Source organism: Dermacentor andersoni, chromosome 1 (assembly GCF_023375885.2).
Source record: "Dermacentor andersoni chromosome 1, qqDerAnde1_hic_scaffold, whole genome shotgun sequence".
Taxonomy (NCBI): Eukaryota; Metazoa; Arthropoda; class Arachnida; order Ixodida; family Ixodidae; genus Dermacentor; species Dermacentor andersoni.
In genome coordinates, this window is record NC_092814.1 from 198,153,935 (window position 1) to 198,176,994 (window position 23,060).

General features: G+C 46.6%; 1 protein-coding gene across 4 annotated transcripts in view; it reads right to left on the reverse strand.

Annotated features, from left to right (window-relative positions):
- LOC126546905 (annexin A13-like) overlaps positions 1 to 13,209 on the reverse strand; it is a 29,305-nt gene extending 16,096 nt beyond the window's left edge. For 2 of the 4 annotated variants that reach the window (XM_055062937.2, XM_055062936.2), the window contains exons 1-5: positions 10,561 to 11,838; positions 5,568 to 6,106; positions 4,229 to 4,304; positions 1,561 to 1,655; positions 1,186 to 1,390 (exon numbers count right to left, since the gene is read on the reverse strand). In XM_055062937.2, coding sequence (XP_054918912.2) covers positions 1,186 to 1,390; positions 1,561 to 1,655; positions 4,229 to 4,304; positions 5,568 to 6,106; positions 10,561 to 10,804 — 1,159 coding nt within the window. In that variant the 5' untranslated portion in view covers positions 10,805 to 11,838. Of the gene's footprint in view, positions 1 to 1,185; positions 1,391 to 1,560; positions 1,656 to 4,228; positions 4,305 to 5,567; positions 6,107 to 10,560; positions 11,839 to 13,134 lie in introns of those variants that run through there. The other 2 variants (XM_055062938.2, XM_072285915.1) reach the window with 2 other exon arrangements.
- Positions 13,210 to 23,060: the final 9,851 nt, after the last annotated feature.

The following is a 23,060-nucleotide window of genomic DNA, read 5'->3' on the forward strand; positions in this document are numbered from 1 at the left end:
AGTTACATTCACTGCACCACGAAAGTAATTGAGGAATCACTCAATAGTAATCGATTACTGCTGCGTTACCTTACTCTGAAATTTTATTAACACTGCGTGGATATAAGAAGGAGCTGGCCCGGCCCTTTCAGAGCGTCCTCTGCGGCCCTTCATACCTTGTTTATCTGCACTAACAATCGCTTTTGAAGAATTTCGCTGGCCATCGTTCCTCATTTTTGTTGTGAAAACACCAGCAGCGACACAGAAAACTTGCTCGAGTAGGAAAAAAAGGGAGAGAAAGACAGGAAAGTTAACTAGTTCGTTCAATGTGCGCACTGGGGGGTAAGGCGGTGTTCTAAAGTGTACGGACCTTGCACACAATAGTGTAGTTACTCAGCACATGGGACCTATATGAAGCACATCACTTCATTGTTGCTGGGCCCTGGAGAATACGCTCCCGGTTGAGCCAATGTAAAGCTGGAAAAACATCCTCCCTATGTGATCTCCTGGAATTTACTTCCCAAGTGGCCTTCGCTATCGAGACATACCAATTCACTTCATCGACCAACGTTTGGTGGAGCGTCAAGACGACCCTCGGAAACAAATATTGAGCCCCGGGTTTCACTGTCTGAACTTGCGAGAGAGGCTGCTGTGTTGCGCGATCTCGGGCGTTCTACTGCATATCCCACCTAAGTAATGTTCTCAAGGCTGCATCGCTTGTTACAGCTTGTCTCGTCAATAAAGCAACTAGCTGCATGTAATTAGTTACTGAAAAATGTAACTGAATTACAGTTATCGTTGCCAAGTAAACAAAGTAATCGGTAAATTAAAATGCACAAAAATGCAATTGATCAAGAGCAATTGATTACACGTAATTCGTTAAGCACAAGCCTGCTAAAGACGACGGGCGAAGCCGGAAGAGGGGGGACAGGTCCGACGTTCGCCCCCCCCCCCCCCTTTCCAGAAATTTCTGTGTACCTGGATTCCTAGGCTAAAACGACTTGTAATCGATTGTATTTAGATTTAGGTACGTGTTAGAAAACACCAGGGGGTCAGAAATATATCGTAGTGCCCCCACTACGGCGTGCCTCATAATCAGATCATGGTTTTGAGCCAGAATTAAATTTTTTTTTATGCATCGATAATCCTGGCCGATAAGGTCCGCCTTCGCTGGAACACGGGCATATGTGAAAATCGATCGCTCACTCCGGTGGTAGTAATCCTTGATCAGCCGGATGTCTTCGTTGCTGTGCGTGCAGAGTATTTCAATGAGGCACTCCTCGTCGGTGCCCAGACCAGCGATGGCCTTGCGGAGCTCGCGTGCCAGGTACTCGTGCAGCGGGTAGAGTAGCCCGATTATAATGTCCTCGAAGTTACTGCGCATGGTGGACTTCGTGTCGCCCATCAAGTCCTGCGATCATCATGTAAGGGCCGCCGTTGTTTGCTCTTCGTTACATTCTTTTTCTCCTGTACTTTGCTTTAAACTCTGCTCGCCGAAAATCCTGCAAGTGCGAGCATACATACCCGCGAAGAAGAAAGCAAATAAGAGAATTAACGTACGAACGTGCACAGAAGGCTTACGCGTCCAAACGATTGCTTGTAGACTTTGACTATCTCCTGCCGCTGATAGTCCGATCTCGCGCACAGGATGTCGATGACCGCAGCGTGGTCTGTGGCTGAAATTGAAAACAACGCACAGTGAGTGGGCCCACCACTCGTCTACGATACTGATGAGACAACATGAATTATTCGTGCGAATCAGCGTGCTCCGTGATCGTGGCGCAGCGCAACATAGCATTCATAGGATTTTCGAGTACCTTGCAGTAGACGCGATGTGTAATATTATGGTCGCAAGCATCGTATCTAACAGCAGCGCTCCTGAAACTGTGCTACGCAGACAAACCGGCAGATTTTGAACGGGGGCTTCGTTCTTTCTGCTAGCGATCGAAGTTTGCGTCATTCTAAAGGACTGTATCGTAAGGCAGGAATGGTCGCACGCTTGTGCGATGCTTGCGTCAGTTTTCCGAGGATAAAAAGAGCTAATCTAGCTGAGCATACGCTTAGACAGCCTGCTTTGCCCGTTTTCACAAAACTTCCTATACACAATAGCGTTTCCTCATTTACCGTATGGGCTGTTTGGGCTCTGCCTAGACTCACGATCGCAATTGGTGGGAGTAAGAGGGAACCGTTGCAGTGGTGGCCATCCTTGCACGTCGCTCATTGCAGGCGATTGATTGATTGATTGATTGATTGATTGATTGATTGATTGATTGATTGATTGATTGATTGATTGATTGATTGATTGATTGATTGATTGATTGATTGATTGATTGATTGATTGATTGATTGATTGATTGATTGATTGATTGATTGATTGATTGATAGCTGCATGTTGCACCTTGAGGTATGAGCGTTCCATATTAACCAGACTACCTGTAGTTGATTAACATGTGCCTCAATGCAAGTACACGAACGCTTTTTCTTTTTTTATAATTTTTTTCATTCAGCCTTCATCGAAGTAGGCCACCGCTTCGAGTCACTGTACCTACACGGAGGGTGTATACTGTGTGCAGACTGTAACTCACTGTCGTCGAGTGTTCTGGTGATGTAGCCATCGATAGTGCAATTACCAACATACCCAAGCGTGCGCTTTCAGAAGGCAAAGCTCTTGTTACTGCTTGAAAAATTCGGCGAATAACATGTCTAACGCATAAGCAAGAAAAAAACTGAACGCTCATCCTGTTCTTCTGGGCTTATTCACACCAAAAAAATGTTACGCTATAAACTGCTGGCAAGAGTAGATGCCATAAAATTGTGATGTCCGACACACTAATGGCGAAGGCAGCCCGTCCATGGCAAATAGCACTGACAAACAAATAATTTTCTTTATATGGCCCTTGGATTTTTGTGTGTCCATATATTTTGCGGTCCAACTTTCCAGCTGAATATATACCAACACAGCAACAAGTTTTACTCAAACACTTTAACGCGCAGTGGTGCACCGACGGAGGAAGGTTGTTGGGCTTGCAAAACTTCAGAAGTCAGCCGACACAGCTCACCCCTCTCCCCATAATTACTAAACATATATATATATATATATATATACACACATGCTCTGGCGGTGCCCCGCGTTACGAGGGGACGAAGCCAGGCCTTTCTGTCCCGACGTGGGAGCGGCCCGCTACGTGCTAGCGCAAGATCGGATGGACCACAATAAAGTTTTTCCATCCATCCTCGACAGCGCTTCCCGTCTCTTGGCACCCATTCTGCAACTCTAATGGTCCACCAGTTACCTGCTCTTGGCGTTACATGGCCGGTCAAGCTCTACTTCTTCCTCTTAATGACAACTGCAATATACGCTATCCCCGTTCTCGCTCCAATTCACACCGCCGTCTTCCTTTCTCTCAAGGTTACGCCCAACATTTCTCGTTGCATCGCTCATTGCGTGGTTCTTAATTCTTCTCAAGCTTCTTTGCTAACTTCCAAGATTTTGCCCCGTATGTTACAGAATATATATATATATATATATATATATATATATATATATATATATATATATATATATATATATATATATATATATATCCGGAATATCAGCCCCCGGCCAAGAAAAATCCTTGGTGCGCTGATGGTACCACGAACGTATAGCCTTCAGCATAGATGTTCGTGCTGGTAGTTCTAGCACCTCAGAACAGCAACATTAGGTGGGCGAAAGTATACGATAATATTCTGCTGATTCCACTGGCTATAATATGATAAAAGACGGTTGACAAAAATGTATTCCATTTTATTCTCACGTTAGGCTAGACAGCCACTCTCCATAGCATGTGGGCGAAGTTTAACGTGCGAAGATGTTAAAAATTAAATTTCAGGGTTTTCGATACCAAAAGCAGGATAAGGTTATTAGGCACGGCGTATTGGGGGACTCGAATAATTTTGACCACCTGGGGTTGTCTAACGTGTCTCCAATGCACGGGACACGGGCGTAATTGCATTGCGCCTCCATCGCAATGCGGCCGCCGCGGCCGAGATTCGATCCCGCGACCTCGTGCTAAGCAGCGCAACAACAAAGCCACTAAGCAACCACAGCGGACAGTGGGAAGATGTAGCAACTCGAGATGCTCCTAAATGGTTTCTGGCCAGCGAAATAACGATGTTGCTATGCCAGCTAGCCAAATTGCCCTGTTTAATTAAATGTGCTGCCGCGAGTTGCTCGTGATTTTTTTCCGCCCTCTCTCTTATCACTTACTCCATCCTTTCAAGGCTTTCCTGAGCGCATCGACATCTTGATGGACATCGAAGTTCCTGTACGTCTTTATGGTTCCCTGTAGAGATAGAAAGCGGTAATAATTTTTTTTTCACGCGTTCACTGTAGAAACGTAAGAAAAACAACCCATAATACATAGATGCGACTGCATGGGCTCAATAAAAAGAAATAAGTAAATGAGATGCCATCGCACGTTTCCTCGTGAATGACACTGTTCATATAGCGGTAACACATGGCATAATGATCAGGCGAAATATATTTATTGGCTTACGATATGTAATCGACCTTGTAGAATAACAGGTCTGCAATGTGAACATGTGGCTTAAGCGTAGGAATTAAGAAGTCCATCGAGAAATCCTTGATCAATAAAATAGTGAAACGTAATTCGTAAAAAGCACTGTGTTGGTCTCGCAATATAACACAACCGCAAAGACGTAATAAATGTGAAGCGCGAGAGATCATATACCAGAAATATGCCTTGTTTTAAGTGCCGCGAAATGAACAGCCGCCAGCACACTTGTCGAGAGCCTGCATGGGAAGGGGGCGCGCGCCTCCTATCGGAGATCACGCTAGGCCGATCAAGGCCATTTGATTCTGGTCGACTGGTGCCACCCTGGCATGTCACATCTATAGATGCCCCTTCCTACACGCGGCGCGACTGCCTCGTGCGATACGACGAGATGGGCCTTCACTTGGCACTTTGGAGACGGCTGAGGCTCACTTGGCGCACAGCGAAGTCAGTGGCAAAAAGAGGACCGCCAAGCACGAGCAGCGACGGTCGGCGTTTTGTGCCAACGCATGCTCAAAGCAAGTTGCCTGCAATCATGTCTGTGCTAGACGGCGCAAACGCAGTCCTAGGAGCACCACTTCCACGCACTAGCAAGTGTGCTGGGTACTGGCATTCAGGAGTGCGATTCCGATCGCACTTTAGAGCCACGAAACCAGCCGTTCCGTTGGGCCAATCTTGTTTTAAACTTCTTCAACGTAGACAAATACCAGGGCTGTGCGGTATAGGAAAGAAATGAGGACCGATAAGCAACATGACGAGTTTTGTCTTTTGCCGTTTCTCGCGTATGTCCTGCTATTGTTTACGTTTGCGAGATTCGAGAGGCATGCGGTGGAATGCTTTATCGCGAGATCAAATAATAAGTTTTTTTTTTACTATGTCTTGTCTCTGTAGCGTTGTTTATATTTCGTAATCGCGCTTTCGTGACAACTCCACTGCCCTTCAGATCGTTTGCGAGAAAGATCCGAGTTGCAGTAAAGAAACAATCAGCGACTCTTGAGAATAGCACACACCATGCGCGCCCAGCAGTCTCACCCGTCCTGGAGAATAGCAGGAGGTTCGGGCCCCCGACCCGCCGTAGTAACCGGGCGAAGCCTCGTATACCTTCGTTCCGCCCGAGGTGGTTCCACTAGACGCCGATGCATACTGCGCACCGCTCTCGGGACAGGCGTATCCGAGGGTAGAGTAACCGGTGGCAGCGCGGCCGCTCGAACTGTAACCGCTCATAGGGTAGCCGGCAGCAGTCGGCGGCTCGTAACCAGGCCGCGAACTGGCGGGAGGAAGAGCGCTTGGTGGCGGGTACGGGTCGGTTGGATAGCCGATCGACGTCGACGACAACGACGGGGTCGGAAACGATCTTGCTTGCGTCGGCATATCAGGTAAGGAGGGCGACCCATGCAAGGAGTACAGAGGAGGTGCTCCAGGCATAAGCATTGCCATTGATGAACTTCTGCGTGGATACCCTCCTGGCTGAGAAGGTGGGTACCCTCCTGGCGAAGAAGGTGGGTACCCTCCTGGCGAAGAAGATGAATAGTAGCCTGCAGTTGAGTCTGAGCTCATTGTCGGCGGATACCCTGGAAAACGCCGAAGATATTTCGTATCAGCGGACAGGCACCGTCGTATTTGGAGAATAGAAAAAGCATAGTGAAGGGGTGCATAACTTTACGATCTGTTTATTATTGGACCAAAAAGGCGGACGCTTCGTGATCAAGTCTGGGGAACTTGGTGATCTATCGCGGCCTTGAGGTGCAGAATGCAGGATAATTGTTGACTAAACCTAAGAGACAAGCCGATTTTTCTGGACAGCGCAGACAACCCGGGCCCGACCCTATTTCTCACTCATCTCACTCATGAATCGACTCACTCAGACTCAGACCGAGCCGTACGTCTGAGTGAGCCTGGCTGAGTATAATTTCGGTGAGTCTGAATCCGAGTGAGCAGAAGTGAATAAAATTTTAGTGAGTCTGGGCCAGAGTGAGCCTTGAGCAAAAAATATATTTTATGCGTGAGTCTGAGTGAGTGCTGCTTATTTTGCCGACCTAAAATTTAAAACATCGCTAAAGTCAGGGCGATGGCGGCGCGCAGTGTGCACCCCACGAGTGCATACAATGAAAAAAAAGGAAATATCGAACACGGGAATACGCGGCAGTCGCTCACATTTTCGTCCTGCAACACCCTCACCTGCAACTCCTTTCCCACGCGCTTCCTAGTTCCCTTGCATAACGCCCGCGCATCTGTTTTGCGCGCGTTCTTATCGCAGCACCGGCAACACAAATTGAAGCGCTTAAAGGCCGCCCCACATTCGGCGTTTTCCCGGCGTTTGCTGGCGTTTCGCCACCCGGCGTCGCTCGGCGTCGACGCTGAGGGTGGCACGCTCAAGGGACACCAGCCTGAAGCTGCAGATCTCACCGTGGCCGCCGGAAGCGGCTCGATGAATGCAGACCAGTCAGCGCTGGTCCGCGTGCCGCAAGCGTGGCTCGACGCTCTCTCTGGGGCCGTTCACGCGACGCGACGCCGAGAGACGCAACGCCAGCAAACGCCGGCAAAAACGCTGAGTGCGGGACGGCCTTAAGACTTGACAGTTGATTGTTGCCACACTTGGACCTCCCGTCGACCCGCGCCACGCGTTCTCTGGTCTACTCGCTCCCGTACATTCCGCGCGCTCAGCGACTGAACATTACCGCTTGCGCATCACGCGGTGCGGGCCTATCTCGCATGAGCATTTCCATTCATATTAATGCGAAAGCATTATATGCCGCACGAACCGGAAAATCGTCCGGCGTTATCATCCAATGGTACATAAACCCACGTGACCAAGTGATGATGTCACGTTCCCGGCACTGGACTTGTTGCGGCTCGCACCAAGGTATATGTAAACTGGTAGCGAAGCTTCCATAGAAGCACACATGTAAAGAAAATGGCAGCTTGTTGCAACCGTTGCCATCTGCTGATCGAGGGGACAACTAACAGCAAGCAAAAATAATAAAGAGTGATGGCACAACCGGAAATGGCAGTGACGTCACGATCTTATGCCGATTGGCGCGAATGTTTGAATTTCTTTAGCATCTGGCATTTCGACCAGCAGTTTTCTTTTGAGGCTGAGGCGAGCTTGCGACTCGCCTCAGCTGAAACGCCAGCGTGTCATTAAACTATAGGAGTGGCGTATGTCTTAATGCGAACATAATTAGGCTGTTATTGACGGTAAATGCTACAGTGTGTTCCTTAGGAAATTGAACGAATATGATGAAAATAAATGACATGCCACAAAGGTTTCAAACGCACCTTCACTTTTATGCGTCTAGAATAATGCAACCAATATAGCTGACCAAACAAACGTGTTTCAATGGATGAAAACACTATGGCTAGCACACAGTCGTAATGTATGGCAACGTATGCGAAACCATTTCCCAGAATCATTCGCAATTCCATGCGACACCATGAATTCATATCGAACAGTTATCAGGCAAGAACACATTCTCCCACACTATCATTTATAAAACATTCGACTTAGTAATTTTTCTGCTCGTCGAACACTGAGAGCCTTTTTGTTATGGCAAGTGAACAGACATGGCGCGACGATTCCTCGCGGCGCGTTCCGCATTCATCGTCACGACGAGACACAGCGCAGCGTGAACTTGCACGATAACAAAAAACCAGCACTCACACCTTTCCCCAATAAATCATGTGCGCTAGGTCACTGAAAATTTGAAGTGAAGCGCACGCCACACTTTGAACAAACACGCAAGAAAATGGAAACCACCGCGCTTTTCCGCGCGTCGCCTCGCTCGTGCGGTAAGGTGTTTCCTTTTCTCTTGAGAGGTAATTTTGCTGTTTCTTGTGTGAAGAACATTATTAGCAAGACGTTTGTTATTCTGGCTGAGCGTATTTTGCACGTGTAGCATAGAATATGAGCAGTACCCGCCGTGGGTGCTTAGTGGCTATGGTGCTGGGCTGCTAAGCACAAGGTCGTGGGATCGAATCCCGGCCACGGCGACCACATTTTGATGGGGGCGCAATGCGAAAACACCCGTGAACTTAAATTCAGGTGCAAGTTAAAGAACCCCAGGTGGTCCCAATTTCCGGAGTCCCCCAGCCGTGCCCCATAATCAGATCGTGGTTTTGGCACGTAAAACCCCATGATGAGAATATGAGCCGTGGCACCCGTTTACCATGCAGCCACTCGTTTGTTTTCGCGCCCATCTTTTCCGGAAGAGCATGTGCACTACTTCCAGCGCGTAATTTTCCACAAGTCACTCGCAAGACCTTCGGTTTAAAGCACAGCAGTTGTTATCAGTGGGTCACTCGTACCATCCCACAAACATTTCATTTGGCGCGGCTCGATCAGTGTACTGCGAATTTGGGATCGTTTTGGGGGGGATGTTTACTTCACTGTATATGCACGTTGCAAGTGCCACTTTTACTTGACGCGTTGCTTGTGATGGCTAAAACATTCTTCTTGTAGTTTGTATCTGTCTGTATTTATGAAGTGTGTGCAACAGAGAAAAGCGGTTCAGAAACTGCAATAGTATTGCCATAAAGAGAGCTCTGATCACATTATTTATCCAATCTGCATGAGCCTTGCTTAGGTTCTTCGAGAAGATTGGCGGTTTTTCCAGTAAAAACGTTGCGGTCCGCATGTTTATTACGTCTATTTGTACAGCATGCTTAAAAATGAAATAGTAAAGCTCTTGCGCTCCACTAGAGATGACGTAGTTGAACATTTCTACAACCAAACGTAAACCAAACTCAATAGCATTGCTATGGAAACAAACCAAAACAGAGCTAAACTACGCGTCTAAAATTTCGGAATACAAAATTAGTGGTCTGACAAGCCAATCGGGGCGCTGGCGGCAATGAAGTAGCTTGGCCGCAGGGCCCTATGGGAGTGTCCGCTCCTTACCTATATGTTTCTCTATGTGTTGCCTGGATGATCGCGTTTTGTTCTCGCAACTTGCCCGGATGTTCTCGTTTGAGTGCCCGGATAATGGCTCTGGCTTTTGGCTCAAGGTCAACGACAACGGGAGCTATAAAGCATTTCATGCTTAAAAACTGAAAATGACACCTGTTATAACAAAAAAGACTCCAACAGCAAGTATAACTCGTGCTCGTTTCCTTTCGTGCTGCCGAGAAAACTGCGCCCTCACTTGCGCCTAGCAGGCGACAAGTAGGATGGCCATGTTCCCCTCGCACATCAACAAAACCGTTGCCATGACAGCAGGCATGATTTTTTTTTTCTCAGAAGCATTGCCTACCAGGCACGAGGGGAGAAAGTGACGCTAATGACGAAATTGCCGTTGACCTGCGAGGTATACCAGCTGCACATAGCCGTGCCGATATAGCTGATGGCTTAATGTGCGCTGTCTTCTCAAAGGCCTAGTTCGCGTTGAAGCGAGAGGCAGCGGGAAGGGCGATTCGCTTGCGGCTGCTGGAGCTCTTCGTCACGTCAGCGTTTTGACAGCGAGCGTACAAGCGGTCATAGAATGAGATGTGTTCATGTTTGCCTGTACGATGCTTGCTAATTTAGTTAGTGAGTGAATGCTAACTGCAGTTTATACGGCCGATGAAACTAATATCCTCAGTAATTCGTATAGCTGTCTAATAATTTCTTATCGCAATCAATGCTTCGCCTTTCGGTGGAAACTGACGTTTTGTTAAATTATGTTAACTCTAAGAAGAAGATATCCTGTGTAACATAGGCAAAGGAATCTTTCCGCTTTCAACTCGCACAAAGACACGCAAACCCGCCGCCGTATCTTGGCGCCTATGGAGTCACGCTTCTAAGCTCGAGGTCGCGGGTTTGATCGCGGCCGCAGCGGCCGCATCTCGGTGGGCCTATAGAAATGCGAAAGACGCTCGTGTACTTATATATATACAGGTGCACGTTAAAAGAACGCCAGGTAGGCAAAATTAATTCGTACTCGCCCCACTTCGGCGTCCCTCCTAATTACACAGTGGTTTTGGGATGCAAGTATAACTCGTGCTTGTATAATCCCGAAGATTAAATAACGCATGCACGCATCTTTCTCACCTCCCGCAGGTGCGGCGGACGACGAAACCACGAAACCTGGCGGCGGCGCGCCCGACGCGGCCGGCGGCCGTTGGGGATCATCGAAACTCACCGATCCCAGGGGTCCAGCCGGGTAGGAGGGCGATGATGTTGTGTAGCGCGGCGAGTAAGGCGGGGGGACATGGCCCCGGTTGGCATTACCAGAGGTGCCCATCGCGCCGGGACCCGCCCGGAAACAGTGCACCTCTTGGCTTGTCTGCAGCATGGAAAAGAGAGCTGTCCGTTCCGCAACCACCACTGACAACAGTGACTTTAGCCGATGCAGCTGCGATGCGCGCCGGATAGGATAATACTTTCTAAGGCGCGCCCTAGTGTCCCTGTATACGCTCCCGCAGATATGGTCCCGCACGGAGCATATACAGGAACACTAGCGCGCCCTACCGCCGAGCGCCAGCTGCCGGAGATCTACTATAGTAGGATACAACTTAAAAAAAAAAAAAAACAGCAGTTGGCCACCGAGGCACACGGACCGCGCGGTGTTGTGTTACTCCGCCAACCAATCACAGAAACAAACAAAATCGTCGTCATGCGACCTTTTCAAAATTGCATCGTACTTGATACCTCTGGAGCGTCTGCTGTTCTTGAAGAGTCTTTTCATCGGCGGAAGCGATGAGGTGTAAAACAGGCATGGACAAAGTGCATGGAGTCTGAGCACTTCACTCTTCAAAAGTCCGCGATACAGTTCATTCCACTGCTGAGCCCGTTTTACTGATGAAATTTCACTGCTAACTGAAGTGAAACTTGACAATGAATAGTGGCAGTCATATAAGCGTTTTATTTCAGTTCAATAAAGAATTAGGCTTTCACCGTTCCACTATAATAGACGAATGAAAACGTATAAAATTGCGCGCTTATCACTTTATTTTTGTGATTACCACCTTATTTAGGTCACAGAAAAAGTTTTAAGTACGAACTATTTTCAGCCTCGCGGAGGAACAGTGGCTGACAGTTATGCGGGCGTGAACCGGGCTTCATTGCAGACTTGAGTTGTATCTGACTATAGCTGACTCTCTGCTTGTTAGTCGCGCTGGCCGCAAACGTTGTACTGCTCCTTCCGTAAAAGCCTTTTACAGCAATGCTGGCAAGCCGATTCGTCCGTCCGTCCGTCTGTCGCCTGTACACTGAAAACTCCTCCGGCGCAACCCCATGCGCATGCGCGAAAAAAAAAAAGAGAGAAAAAGAGGCGCGTGACTGCCTGCGCCAGTAGTGACGTCGTTGCTCTCCGTCGCTACCGAGCGCGCACGCCGCAGTTTCTCTCCGGCTCCGAAATGGGTAGGCCACGCGTCATACGTGCTCCTAATGAGCAGGGAGCTTTCGATCAGCAATGCTGCGAGCAGAACCGGGATCGAGCTCGTCTACGCCGTGCCGATGCTGCAGCTCGGGCACAAGAACAGGCTCGTGCAGCCGAGCGCAAGCAGCAACTGCGTACCGAGGATCCGGCAGCCGTCCAAGCCGTCGTTTAACGAACCGTCGGGATTAAACCAGGGATAAACACCGGGGCCGCACGTTTCAGCTTCGCTGGTTGACCATCTGTATGGAGTGCTCGGGGGGCGATTTCTTGTTGGTATTTCCCGAGGGCAATTCTAACGCTTAGAATTCGCAACCACATTCAATCTCCCGAAGGCATCTCAAAGTGAACAAAGAATCCATTCAGAAGATCTAGAGAGGCCCTTGAACAACTCTCTTCGAAGCTGAGTTCCCCACGTATTCATTCTCAGCTCTCCAGTGAAAACACGCACCACTACGGCGAATTTCCAGCCGTATAGATGCCCAGTCGTGCACCGTCAGGCTATGTAATTTCTATATTTCTTATCAAGCAAGTCGACATACATAGTGCTAAGACCATTCACCGCTCCGCCTGATAGCTTGTGCCACAATAATTTCACGCACGTCCTCATCCCTGAGTCTGACAAAAATAACACAGTCCTTGAACAAAGGTGCACATCCGCACTCCTGACAATGAACAGACATTGCGGTCGCGATAATTACTTAAACTACGTTGTCTTAGGCGGCCATTAAGACATCGTCCCATTTGTCCTGTGAATTTCCTGCCACAAATGACAATGGCAGTTCATACACCAGTTCTTCACACAGAGCGCATGCTGATGTGTCCTTCGCAATATCTTCAGTGCTTTACCGGGACTGGTTATGCAGCATTACTTTATGTAAATGAGCAATTATGCTAATGCAAGTCAGTAAACTTGGTTGAAGCTTGCGAAAAGATAACAGAATGTAGCAGAAAAAGGAATCACTTCGTGGAATCAACAGCATGTAGTTCACGAGCTATGGACTTTACTTGCACTTGTGTATGACTTATGACAGTTGCATAGCAAAATGTCACACCTTTTCATGCGCGAGAGTATGAGCGTTGTACCACTGGATGCAATCCTCAAAAGCTGGGGCTACGGTTAGTACGTGTCGCACAAGCGTAAGAGAGGCGAACAGTTACTAAACGCGTAGACATTTCATTCGACACTACGCTTATCAACTATAGTCACCTTTTCAAAATCTTAGTATCAGAAATAGGAACCTTACCAAAGATAATTTTGTGTGGATGGCTGACAGGCGTGGCCGTGGTTGATGTCTACGATGCTATAACCCGGGTAGCACGAGCCGATAGCTGTGTATATATGCGAAACCGGGTAGCTGAGAAGAGGAAACGTTGAAGATATCAGAAAAAAAATGAAATTTCACCGAAAAATAATCCTTCACTGCATGTATGATCTTCCTGTTACAGCAATTTGGCGCTAGATCGATAAATACGATTCAGCACTTGTTGTTCCTCTGCACAAGTGGCACATACCCGCCGTGGCGGGGACATACCACGGTGGGTATGCGTACCATAATGACGAACCTATATCATGGCTCGCGTCCACTATGGGTGGGGATAGGCCAAGAATCGGGGAGCAGGAGGTAGCTGAAGGAAATGCTTATGCGCACCACTTGCGGCGACCGATCTATATCCTCACTTTCTTCTTCGCTCTTGTCTTCAGATAACGCCGCTGAATAAGGCAGTTTAATATTGAATTCGACCATTCACTTTACTTTAGGTATAATTATTATTATTATTTTTTACTCTACCTGTTTATGCAAGGCTGACACACTGTTTTGTTTCAGTTATTATCAGTTTATTTCACATCTTCGATTACCTTGTTTATCATATTACCGCCCGGTTCGTAGCCTGTCCCCCACAGTGGGTAAATGTGTGCCATCATACGAGGAATTGTCATTATCATCATCATCAGTTCTCAACAGTCAGACTCAAAATTAAGGAGGCACGACTTGCTCCAATGGTGACAGTAAATTAAAATCCTGTTGTGGTCCATTCCAGCGCTCTATGCGATACGCGACAGCAAGCACAATCACCGCCTGGCGGGCGCCGGCTGAATCACGGATATTGTGGATTGCGCCGAGCGTCGTCTGCATGCTAGGCACTACGTGTTTACGTGTGCGTGTACGGCGTGAATATATTTAAAGATAGTTTCTGGCGTGGTTGTAGCACAGCCGTAAATGCTTGTCTGTAATTTTTGACGATGTAAAAAAGCATTTCGCTCTGCGTTGTCGTCGTTGCGCTGTAGCAAGGTAAGTGACGCATGCCTTGTGTCGATCGCGCGATGTATGATTGTCTCACCCTACACTCGCCGCAATCATGCCAATTTTATTATCGCTCCGTGTTTGGAATACATTACAAAAAAAAAAAAACTTTTAGCTCGTTTTAAATAAATAAAGTGGTAGCAGCGAGATGTGAATGCCAGCGCTTTAGCGACTTGTCACGATGTGTTGGTCGCTCTGCAATCTAATTTCACGAAACATGGACGGCGTGGCGTGAACCTCACTCAGCAGTAGAAAAAAACAATCGTAAGTGTAAACCCATATCATATCATGTCATGCACTTTATATTACGATAACTGCGAGAACTGTGTAACTCTCGCTTAATGCATTACGCGACTAGCGGAGTTATTTTATTATGCAGTTCTGATTCCACTCCGGTGAATTCATTTTGCTTTGCAATTAAATCGTGGGCTTTTTCACTTTGAATTCGCTGCTACAAAATGAAAGCTGAAATAGGGTATTCTGTCAACAACATGTTTGAAACGGCAATTTCCAGACGCAGGACATCGTAACACTGAGTTGAGAGGGGGCTGTTGTAATTTCCTTTCGCTCTTCATTGTGGCCTTGTGAGTTCGACGGTAGACAGCGCCACAATTAGCTGCAATAAAACAACGTAATTATTTTATCTCCTCAAATAATTGGAGCTTTGTCGCAGCGCTGTCGTATGTGCAACAGTGCGACGGCGATAAAAATAATCTCATCTCAAGCAACGTTACGATCATGCTGAGGTACTGTCGCTCACAGTGCTCACTTGCTTAATTGAACTCATGAACTGCTTGCACTTCACGGCGAAAAACAAAGTAAAGAAGAACGGAGGTGTAGCGTACAATTGGTGATATAGAGTGCTCATTGTAACTTTCTACTTTACCTTCGTTGTACAGGAACGCACTTTTTTTTTAAATCGTGATAGACAAACAGAGAATGTGGTATAAATTAACTTGTGCAACAATATTAACAGAGTAAGCGGAACGCAAGCGAAACACACAAAAAATATCCCGACAAGGTGCTGACACAGCGACTGTGTGTCTTAGTGCCAGTCCCCCGGTGTGCGACAGTTTGCGCTTCTTTCAAGTAAATAGAAATGTTTGCCACATTTCGTGGAAGAATGTGCGATTGAAGGGCAATATATATATATATATATATATATATATATATATATATATATATATATATGCAGGGTGTTTCAGCAAATACTTCCAAAGATTCTTAATGTTGCCTGCGGCAGATAACACAATTCTTGTTCATGAGGTGGTCTCCTCAAAGCGGGGCACACTACTTGCACGAACAATTGAAATGCACAATCGATTAATTAACAAATATTCGCTAATTAACTTTTAAATAATTACTTTATGGCCCATATTGCAATGTACAAATCGTAGCCGTGGAGTTCGCAAGGCGGATCCACTTGGAACCAATTCTTGGGATGACACCAGTTTCGATATAGTAATTCCCGAACTTTGCGGAGAAATGCGTTGGCGTTACAGTTACTTTTGTCCTTGAATGCATGAAACGACATTTTGTTAAGAAAGTAACAGGAAGTACCAACGCATTCGAATGAGAATATCAAAGTAACTTAATGAATGTCTGGCGAGCCACGCAGGCTTTCACCTTCATCCTCCCCCTTTAGCGTTTGCGAAAGTGACTGCACCAACACTACATTCTACAAACTTGGCATGCTTATTCTCGTAATCTTGTTTCTTAATCGTTTTAAGAGGCGCAGAAAAAAAAAAGCGAACTGGTACATTGTATCGGATTGCAACGTTCTTAAAATTATAAGCAACCCTATGACAATACGGTACTCTTGAGGCCACTTTAATTGCGTGACACAAGTACTGTTGCGCCGCTTACCTTTTATTTTCTGAAGCAAGGCCTCAGAAATGGATGTCAGCACTAAACTTCGGTAGCCCGCCGCCTGCAACCGTCCCCCCCCCCCCCTCCTCCGCTTACATAACTGCGCAACAAAACTATCATTTGCAAGATATGCGTGCGCTATTTCAGTAGAGCAGATTCTATAATCACATAAACCAAATGGCGTGTTTCCCAGTTTTCGAGTGCGCAGATGTTTACGGTATATAAATTCTCACGTGCGCGTGGCGAATACATTCTGCAGGCGTGACTTTGTAAGGAAAGCAGCAAGTCTGAAACCCGCAGCTTCCCATTCTTCGGAAGCACGTGTGTTAGGGTTACACCTTTGGGCCATTGTCTCTAAAATCATTTAAAGTTTCAGCCATGAAAAAAAAAAACAGCACTCTTTGTTAGACTTCTTGTGTCATCCTGTTTTCGCTAAGGTTTATTATGAATATGCACCAACTAGCCCGTCAATGCATTCAGCTGGAAAATACTACGTTATAGCGTTCCAGTTAAACGCCCAAAAATTTCCGGACGGCATTTTGGATTGTTATCTTAATATATCGCCACCCGCCGTGATGGCTCAGTGGCTATGGTGTTGGGCTGCTGAGCACGAGGTCGCGGGATCGAATCCCGGCACCGGCGGCCGCATTTCGATGGAGGCGAAATGCGAAAACACCGGTGTACTAAGATTTAGGTGCACGTTAAAGAATCCCAGGTGGTCAAAATTTCCGGAGTCCTCCACTACGGCGTCCCTCATAATCAGAAAGTGGTTTTGGCACGTTGGAATCAGACATATGCTGGCGGGGTGTCCCGCGGCTCTCCCCAACCTCGTTGAAGAATGGACGCAGTGGGAGAAAAGGATTCAAAGCCCATTGTTTCAGGACCAACTGAGGGCAGTCCAGAGGGCCCATGATGTCGCTGAAAGGCTTGGCCTGACAGTGCCAACGTGCCTTGGCTTGAGAAGTCGAGCCTCCGGACCTCATTACAATAAAAGTTTTCACACACACACACGTAAAATCCCATAATTTAATTTAATTATTATATCGCCATATTTTACATACAGGAGTCCACTCTTTCATGTTTCCATGCGTACACCCGTCTACTTGTGTGATCTTACGTTCAAGTGGCCGAATGTGCAACTGTCGAAATAAGTTTTCGAACCACGAGACCACCAATAAACCATCGATCGTACCGGCTGTGCATGCATGCAGCCAGGAATTAATAGGTGCACTCTGAACTTGCACCGCTGCGAGGAAATTCTGCTTAATTTTCTTTTTGTTTTTCGTTGTGCCACATTAGGGATACTTTTGCGCGCACCTGTCCGTATATCGCAACACGTGCAGCGGCAGGTGGCAAGACGTGCTTTGGCGAGAGCTTGCTTTCCCACGAAGAACCTTACGGCATAAATTTTCGATCGCGTATTTAACAGGTCGCGAGTCCAGTGATTGGCGTATTATGTGTACAGTCTGGATTGGTTTGGAGTCGAAGCTTTCAGGCTTATCCTATAACTTAACTAAATCATTTCTAGTTTATTTGTTTCTGCAAGAAAAACGGTTAGTTGTTCCATTGGTTACTTTCTCCTACGCCATCACGTTCATGGGAAGGCAAGTCACAGTCGAACCAGAAAGTCGAACCAGGGTGTCCCAGTTAATGTTAACCAAGGTGTTCGAAGAAAAAAATAAATATTTAAACAACGCGGTGTAAGGTACGATTTTAAGACGTATACAGTGTTCGCTCATCAGAGATCTGACGACCGAACACTGTAGGTCATATAATCGTATCTTGCACCATGTTTTCTTTAATCTTATTTTTTTTATTAGCTTGGCTATAGCGTTACCTGGGTCACACGGTATATTTTAACCCTGTTAGTTTGACGCATTGCGAATCGCGTTCATATTCCTTCATATTCCCTATTCGGTACGCACTTCGCCTGGCATGTTAATAATCTCAAGTACATGAAATACTAAAAGGCCTAGGCTACTGGTCTTACATGCAGATTAAAAAAAGTGTTTACCCAACTGGCAAAACGCTGTGTGGCTTTAGCTGAAATCGCACCAACGCACAGGCCATGGTCGACGCTCTCGCTAAGTCAACTCCCTTGATTCAGAGCACTTGCGAGTGTCCGGCCATATCACTACGACATCATTACTCTTTGCATTTGAAAGCACCGATACGCGTTGCCAGCTAGAAGGCCAGCCAAGGCAACCCACAGCAAGGGCGCTATTCTGGACATTCCGCCATTTTCTTCGGTGCGTGACGTAGGCGCGACGCAAACAAAATGGCGCTGGTGGCCCAGTTCTGCTTACGTAACGTGACGACAACTTGACGTTTCGCCTAAGAAACTGAAATGAAGGCACTGAATGTAGCGTTATCGGTAAAGCAAAACAGTTTTCCTCCGCAGTAAAAATAAAGCAATTATCTCAAAGCGTATGATTATTCCGTCGAAAACGCTTCTCGCTTCCGTCGTCTGCTGCGTACAAGCCGTCGTCTGCTTCAATAGCTAGAATGCGTGTCGCCGGAAAATGGAATGAGTCATCGCATGTTGGCGCCAACGCGCTTGTTTTCTTGCTTGAGACAACATACGCGACCTACCAGTGGTGATGCGCGCACGTTCTAGGCCACGTTATCGCTATCTCGTGAAACGCAAGTGACTCAGCCCGACTCGGCTGGCTGAGAAACGGCTGAGTATCACCGATAGCGTTGCGCGCGCCAGAGATATCCACTAGCACGACGCAAGCGCCGGCGCTGCCATCTCTTGTTCATTTCGCTGGTTACTCGCACCGCGGGAGGAAACTTCAAGGCGCCGCCTTGCGTACATTTCCTTTTTATAAATTAGAAAGAGGCCGTTGCCATAACTTTTGATTGTGCGAAAAGGCATTAATCTTGATTACAATACAAATGCAGCAGTGAAAAGTGGACAACATTGCCGAAAGTTTGCTATGTTCAACCAATATTATTTCGTATAAACGCGTTCTTTTAAAAAATGATGGCCCCAAACACAAATGCCAACACTACCCGAGAGCGATGCAAATACTATGAGCACGCGTTATGAACAAAAGATTTTCGTGGCGCCAAACGGCGTTGAAAATGTGGCGATACGCATTCCTCGCGGCTGTCATTGCATATGGCTGCTCATTAGCATAATTCGCGCGGCTCGTCGCAGCAAAAATTATGGCGGAAATCTCAGCAATGGCGGCCCAGCGCAACGTCACGCATCGTCAAAATGACGTTTACGAAACAGCCCTTCCTGTGACGCTCCTCACGAGATATTCCTTCAGCCAATCAGCAAGCTGGCATGGCGCATATCTTGGATCGCCACCACATATTCGCGCAATTGCACATGCATTGCACTGGTTGTGCATGCTACCGCTCATATTCTTTTTGAAGCGCTAACATCGCTATATAGCTGCCAAGGACCCAAAAAATGTATTAGTCCATAAGATTTGCAGCTCCACGTCACGTTCCGTCATCTTGATGAATACGCAAAATTGCATTTTGCAATACTTCCGCTTCCCGGCACAAATTTCAAAACACGTGACCTTTTGACAGCCAATCAGAGAGTAAACATGGCGGATAATGGCGGCCGTGCAGCCGCCATGCGTGTCCAGAATAGCGCCCCAAGTCACGGTCGATTTAACGAAGATCTTGGTGAGTACTTGGTTTAGTGCAACGAAGAAGGAGCATGTTCTTTTCTTGTCTGACGGGTAATGCACTTAAAATACCCACAGGCAACGCTGACACCACGCGATAGCAGACGCACAGGCGCGGTGCACTAAGATTATACGATAAGCGTTTGCTTTTTTTCTTTTTTTTTACAACTTCGGCATAAAGACGGTATCAGATGGCTTAGAATTTCTACGTTGCTCTGCGCGTGCGTTCACAATGTGCGCGATTTGAAATCGCGAGCTTATACTGCACTTGGAACAGATGACCGAAATCTTAATAAGGCGCAGCCCGTGGGCACCATGGACCATCAAGTAGCCGCATTATTAGCGAGGTTGCAAACATGCGCAGTGCTATTCTGCTAGCGGGTGATGAACCGCGGACGCCTCAGGCCTTTTGCGCTACAAGCTGTAGGAATTCAGGTTACTGAAGGCAGGCTTCCAAATACGGACACAATATAGGAACGAAAACGACAACACAAACGCCGTTCTCATTCCTACTTATTATGTCCGTGTTTGGCAAGCCTGCCTTCAGTAACAAGATTCCCTATACCAACTTGTTAAACTTTCAATGCTTCTACGCTGTGGGAAGTTGCACCGTTCGTTGGGTCGCAGCAGCGACAGTATATGCGACCACTGGGAGAGAGTGAGACGATGATAATGGTGTGTGTTGTTTTATGGCGCAAAGACCAGGTATAGCCAAAGAGGCCCATGACAAATGGTAATGTTATCGATGAATTGTGGATGGCATGGACAATGAATTCCTCATGGTAGATGTGACATGGCAGTAAACAGGCCTAAAAACTGTCGCTGTAAATTGCGTAAAACATATAAGTACTAAAATAATGGCACTGACTAGTTAGTGATGTGAGCTATGACAATTGGGTTTCGTTAAAAACATATGATGCAACAAAACATAACAGTTACACTAGAGCTTTAAGAGAGCCCTTGAATACAAGGGCCGTTAATCACGCGCTAAAAATTATCTGGCCAAATGATTTTCAGGGTGCCTGTTTCAGCTAAGAACTCTAAGACTATTTTCAGATTAAAAAGCGGTTAATTGCTAAGAAAAAATGCTAGGTTGACAGGTATGTTTTCGCGATATGCAGAAGGTAAATACTCTTTCTGCTCTACTTCTATTGCCGGGCATTGAACACGAACCTGTAGGACTGTGAGATTATTGCCGCACTTACTACAAGCCGGAGGATCCCTCCCAGTCTAGAGGTAATAGTCAGTACCGTAAGTGTGTCCTATTCTTAATCGGCAAACAAGTACTTCCTTGTACCGTGCTGTTCTCTCACTTATCCAGTTGCCTAATTTTGGTTTTATCAAGTGCAGCTTATTCAATACTTGGATATCCCACTCTCCTTGCCAATGCTACTTGCCAAGCTTACGGCGTAGAAGACACTTTAGGTATATGGCAGGGATGGCGATATTTCCATCTATGTCACTAAAATTTACTGACGTAACGTTTTCGTAAGCAGCTACGTTGCCTTTTATACATTTGCGGCCAGGTACCCAGCATAAGACAATCAGTTGGTCGCATATACATGCTGAGCACAACAAGCTGTGCAGTTCATTAAAAACGGAGTTCTTGTTTTTTCATACACTAATTAGGGCTCTGATTAAACTTAATGAGTCTTCGAAGACAATAGCCCTAGAGAAATTTCTGAGCCTTATGCGTCGAATAGCCGAGAGTATAGCGTATGCTTCCGCTGTAAAATGTGGGTGGATTTAGCGCCCCAGATGTTCAAAATGAGGATCCTAGAGCTGCGTAAGCAACACCAGCAGGGGACTTTGAAGCGTCAGTGTAAACTTCAGCACAGGAATACTTCTCCTGAAGTTCAAGAAAATGCGAATATATATGTGCCTCTTGCTCCTTTTGATATTTCTATGAAGGAAATGTTGCATTGAATAGTCTGCCACCCCCAAGGCGGTGGAAGCCGAGTAGGAGCCATTACGACATTCTCTCGAAGAGGGACCCCTGTTTTTTTCTGGAGGGACAGAGGAGGAACCGAAGGGACAGAGGAGGCCGGATGGCTGGGCGGTTACGAAACAGCCTAACAGTGGAGATGTCGTGAATACTAGAATGACATGGATGCTGAATATTTTATTTAACTTTCAGGGCGTAGCAGAAATTTAAATATGTGTTTTTTAGATGTAGAGACCATTCGTTGGATTCAACGTACATGCTTTCTACATGACTAGTCCTGAAAGCACCTGTAACAAGGGATACCCAAGTTGTGAACGGAATCTAGCCTCTTCAAAGCACTAGGTGTAGCAGAGTCAGACTATGGCTCCGTAGTCAACGCGTGACCGAATCAGGCTTTTGTACAGGCTCAAGAGGCACCTTCTGTCACTTCCCCAAGTGGCGTGGGACAAGAGCTTCAGTAGATTCATTGTCTTCAGACACTTCGCTTTCATATATTTCAAGTGGGTGATAAATGTTAATTTAGAGTCTAAAATGAGGCCCAGAAATATATGTTCATGGCTCACGGGTAGCCGTTGTCGATTAAGGTAAACAGGGGGGTCAGGTAATATACCTATCTTGTTCTAGAAGAGAACACACGTGCTTTTTTGAGGGTTTAGTTTAAATACATTCTCGTCAGCCCACTTAGATAATTTGTTTAGCCCAAGCTGTACATGTCGCTCACAGATAGAAATACGAGTATTAAATGATTTAAAGCCTATTTGTACGTCATCCACATACACAGAATAACACATTGTACGTGGCACGACAGTACCGAGCGAGCTCATTTTTATGACGAATAGAGTGCAGCTAAGCACACCACCTTGCGGTACACCCGTTTCCTGCGTAAAAAGGCGAGAGAGGACATTGCCTACTCTAACGCGGAACGTGCGGTTAAACAGGCAACCGGATGAAATTCAGCAAATTGCCTCGGATTCCCACTCCAGCCAGGTCACGAAGAATTGCGAAAGGCCACGTGGTGTCATATGCCTTCTCAATATCCATAAGTACTGACAAAAAGAACTGCTTATGCACAAAAGCATCGCGAATGTTCCTCTCGATGCGGACAAGGTGATCAGTTGTGGATCGACCTTCCTTGAAACCACACTGTAGGGGCTCTAATAGTTTGTTACTTTCAAAGAAATGAAGTAGGTGCCGGTTAACCATATTCTCAAACAGTTTACATAAGCAACTTGTCAAGGGTATAGGCCTATAACTGCTGACCGAAGTCGGGTCCTTGCCGTCTTTTAGTTTTGGAATGATTATTGCTTCTTTTCAGGCGGACGGAATGCAGCCGGCAGAGAACACGGAGTTAGTGACAGTAGTGTTTTGTGGGTTTCAGGGTGATGTAAGGTTTGAGAAGTTTT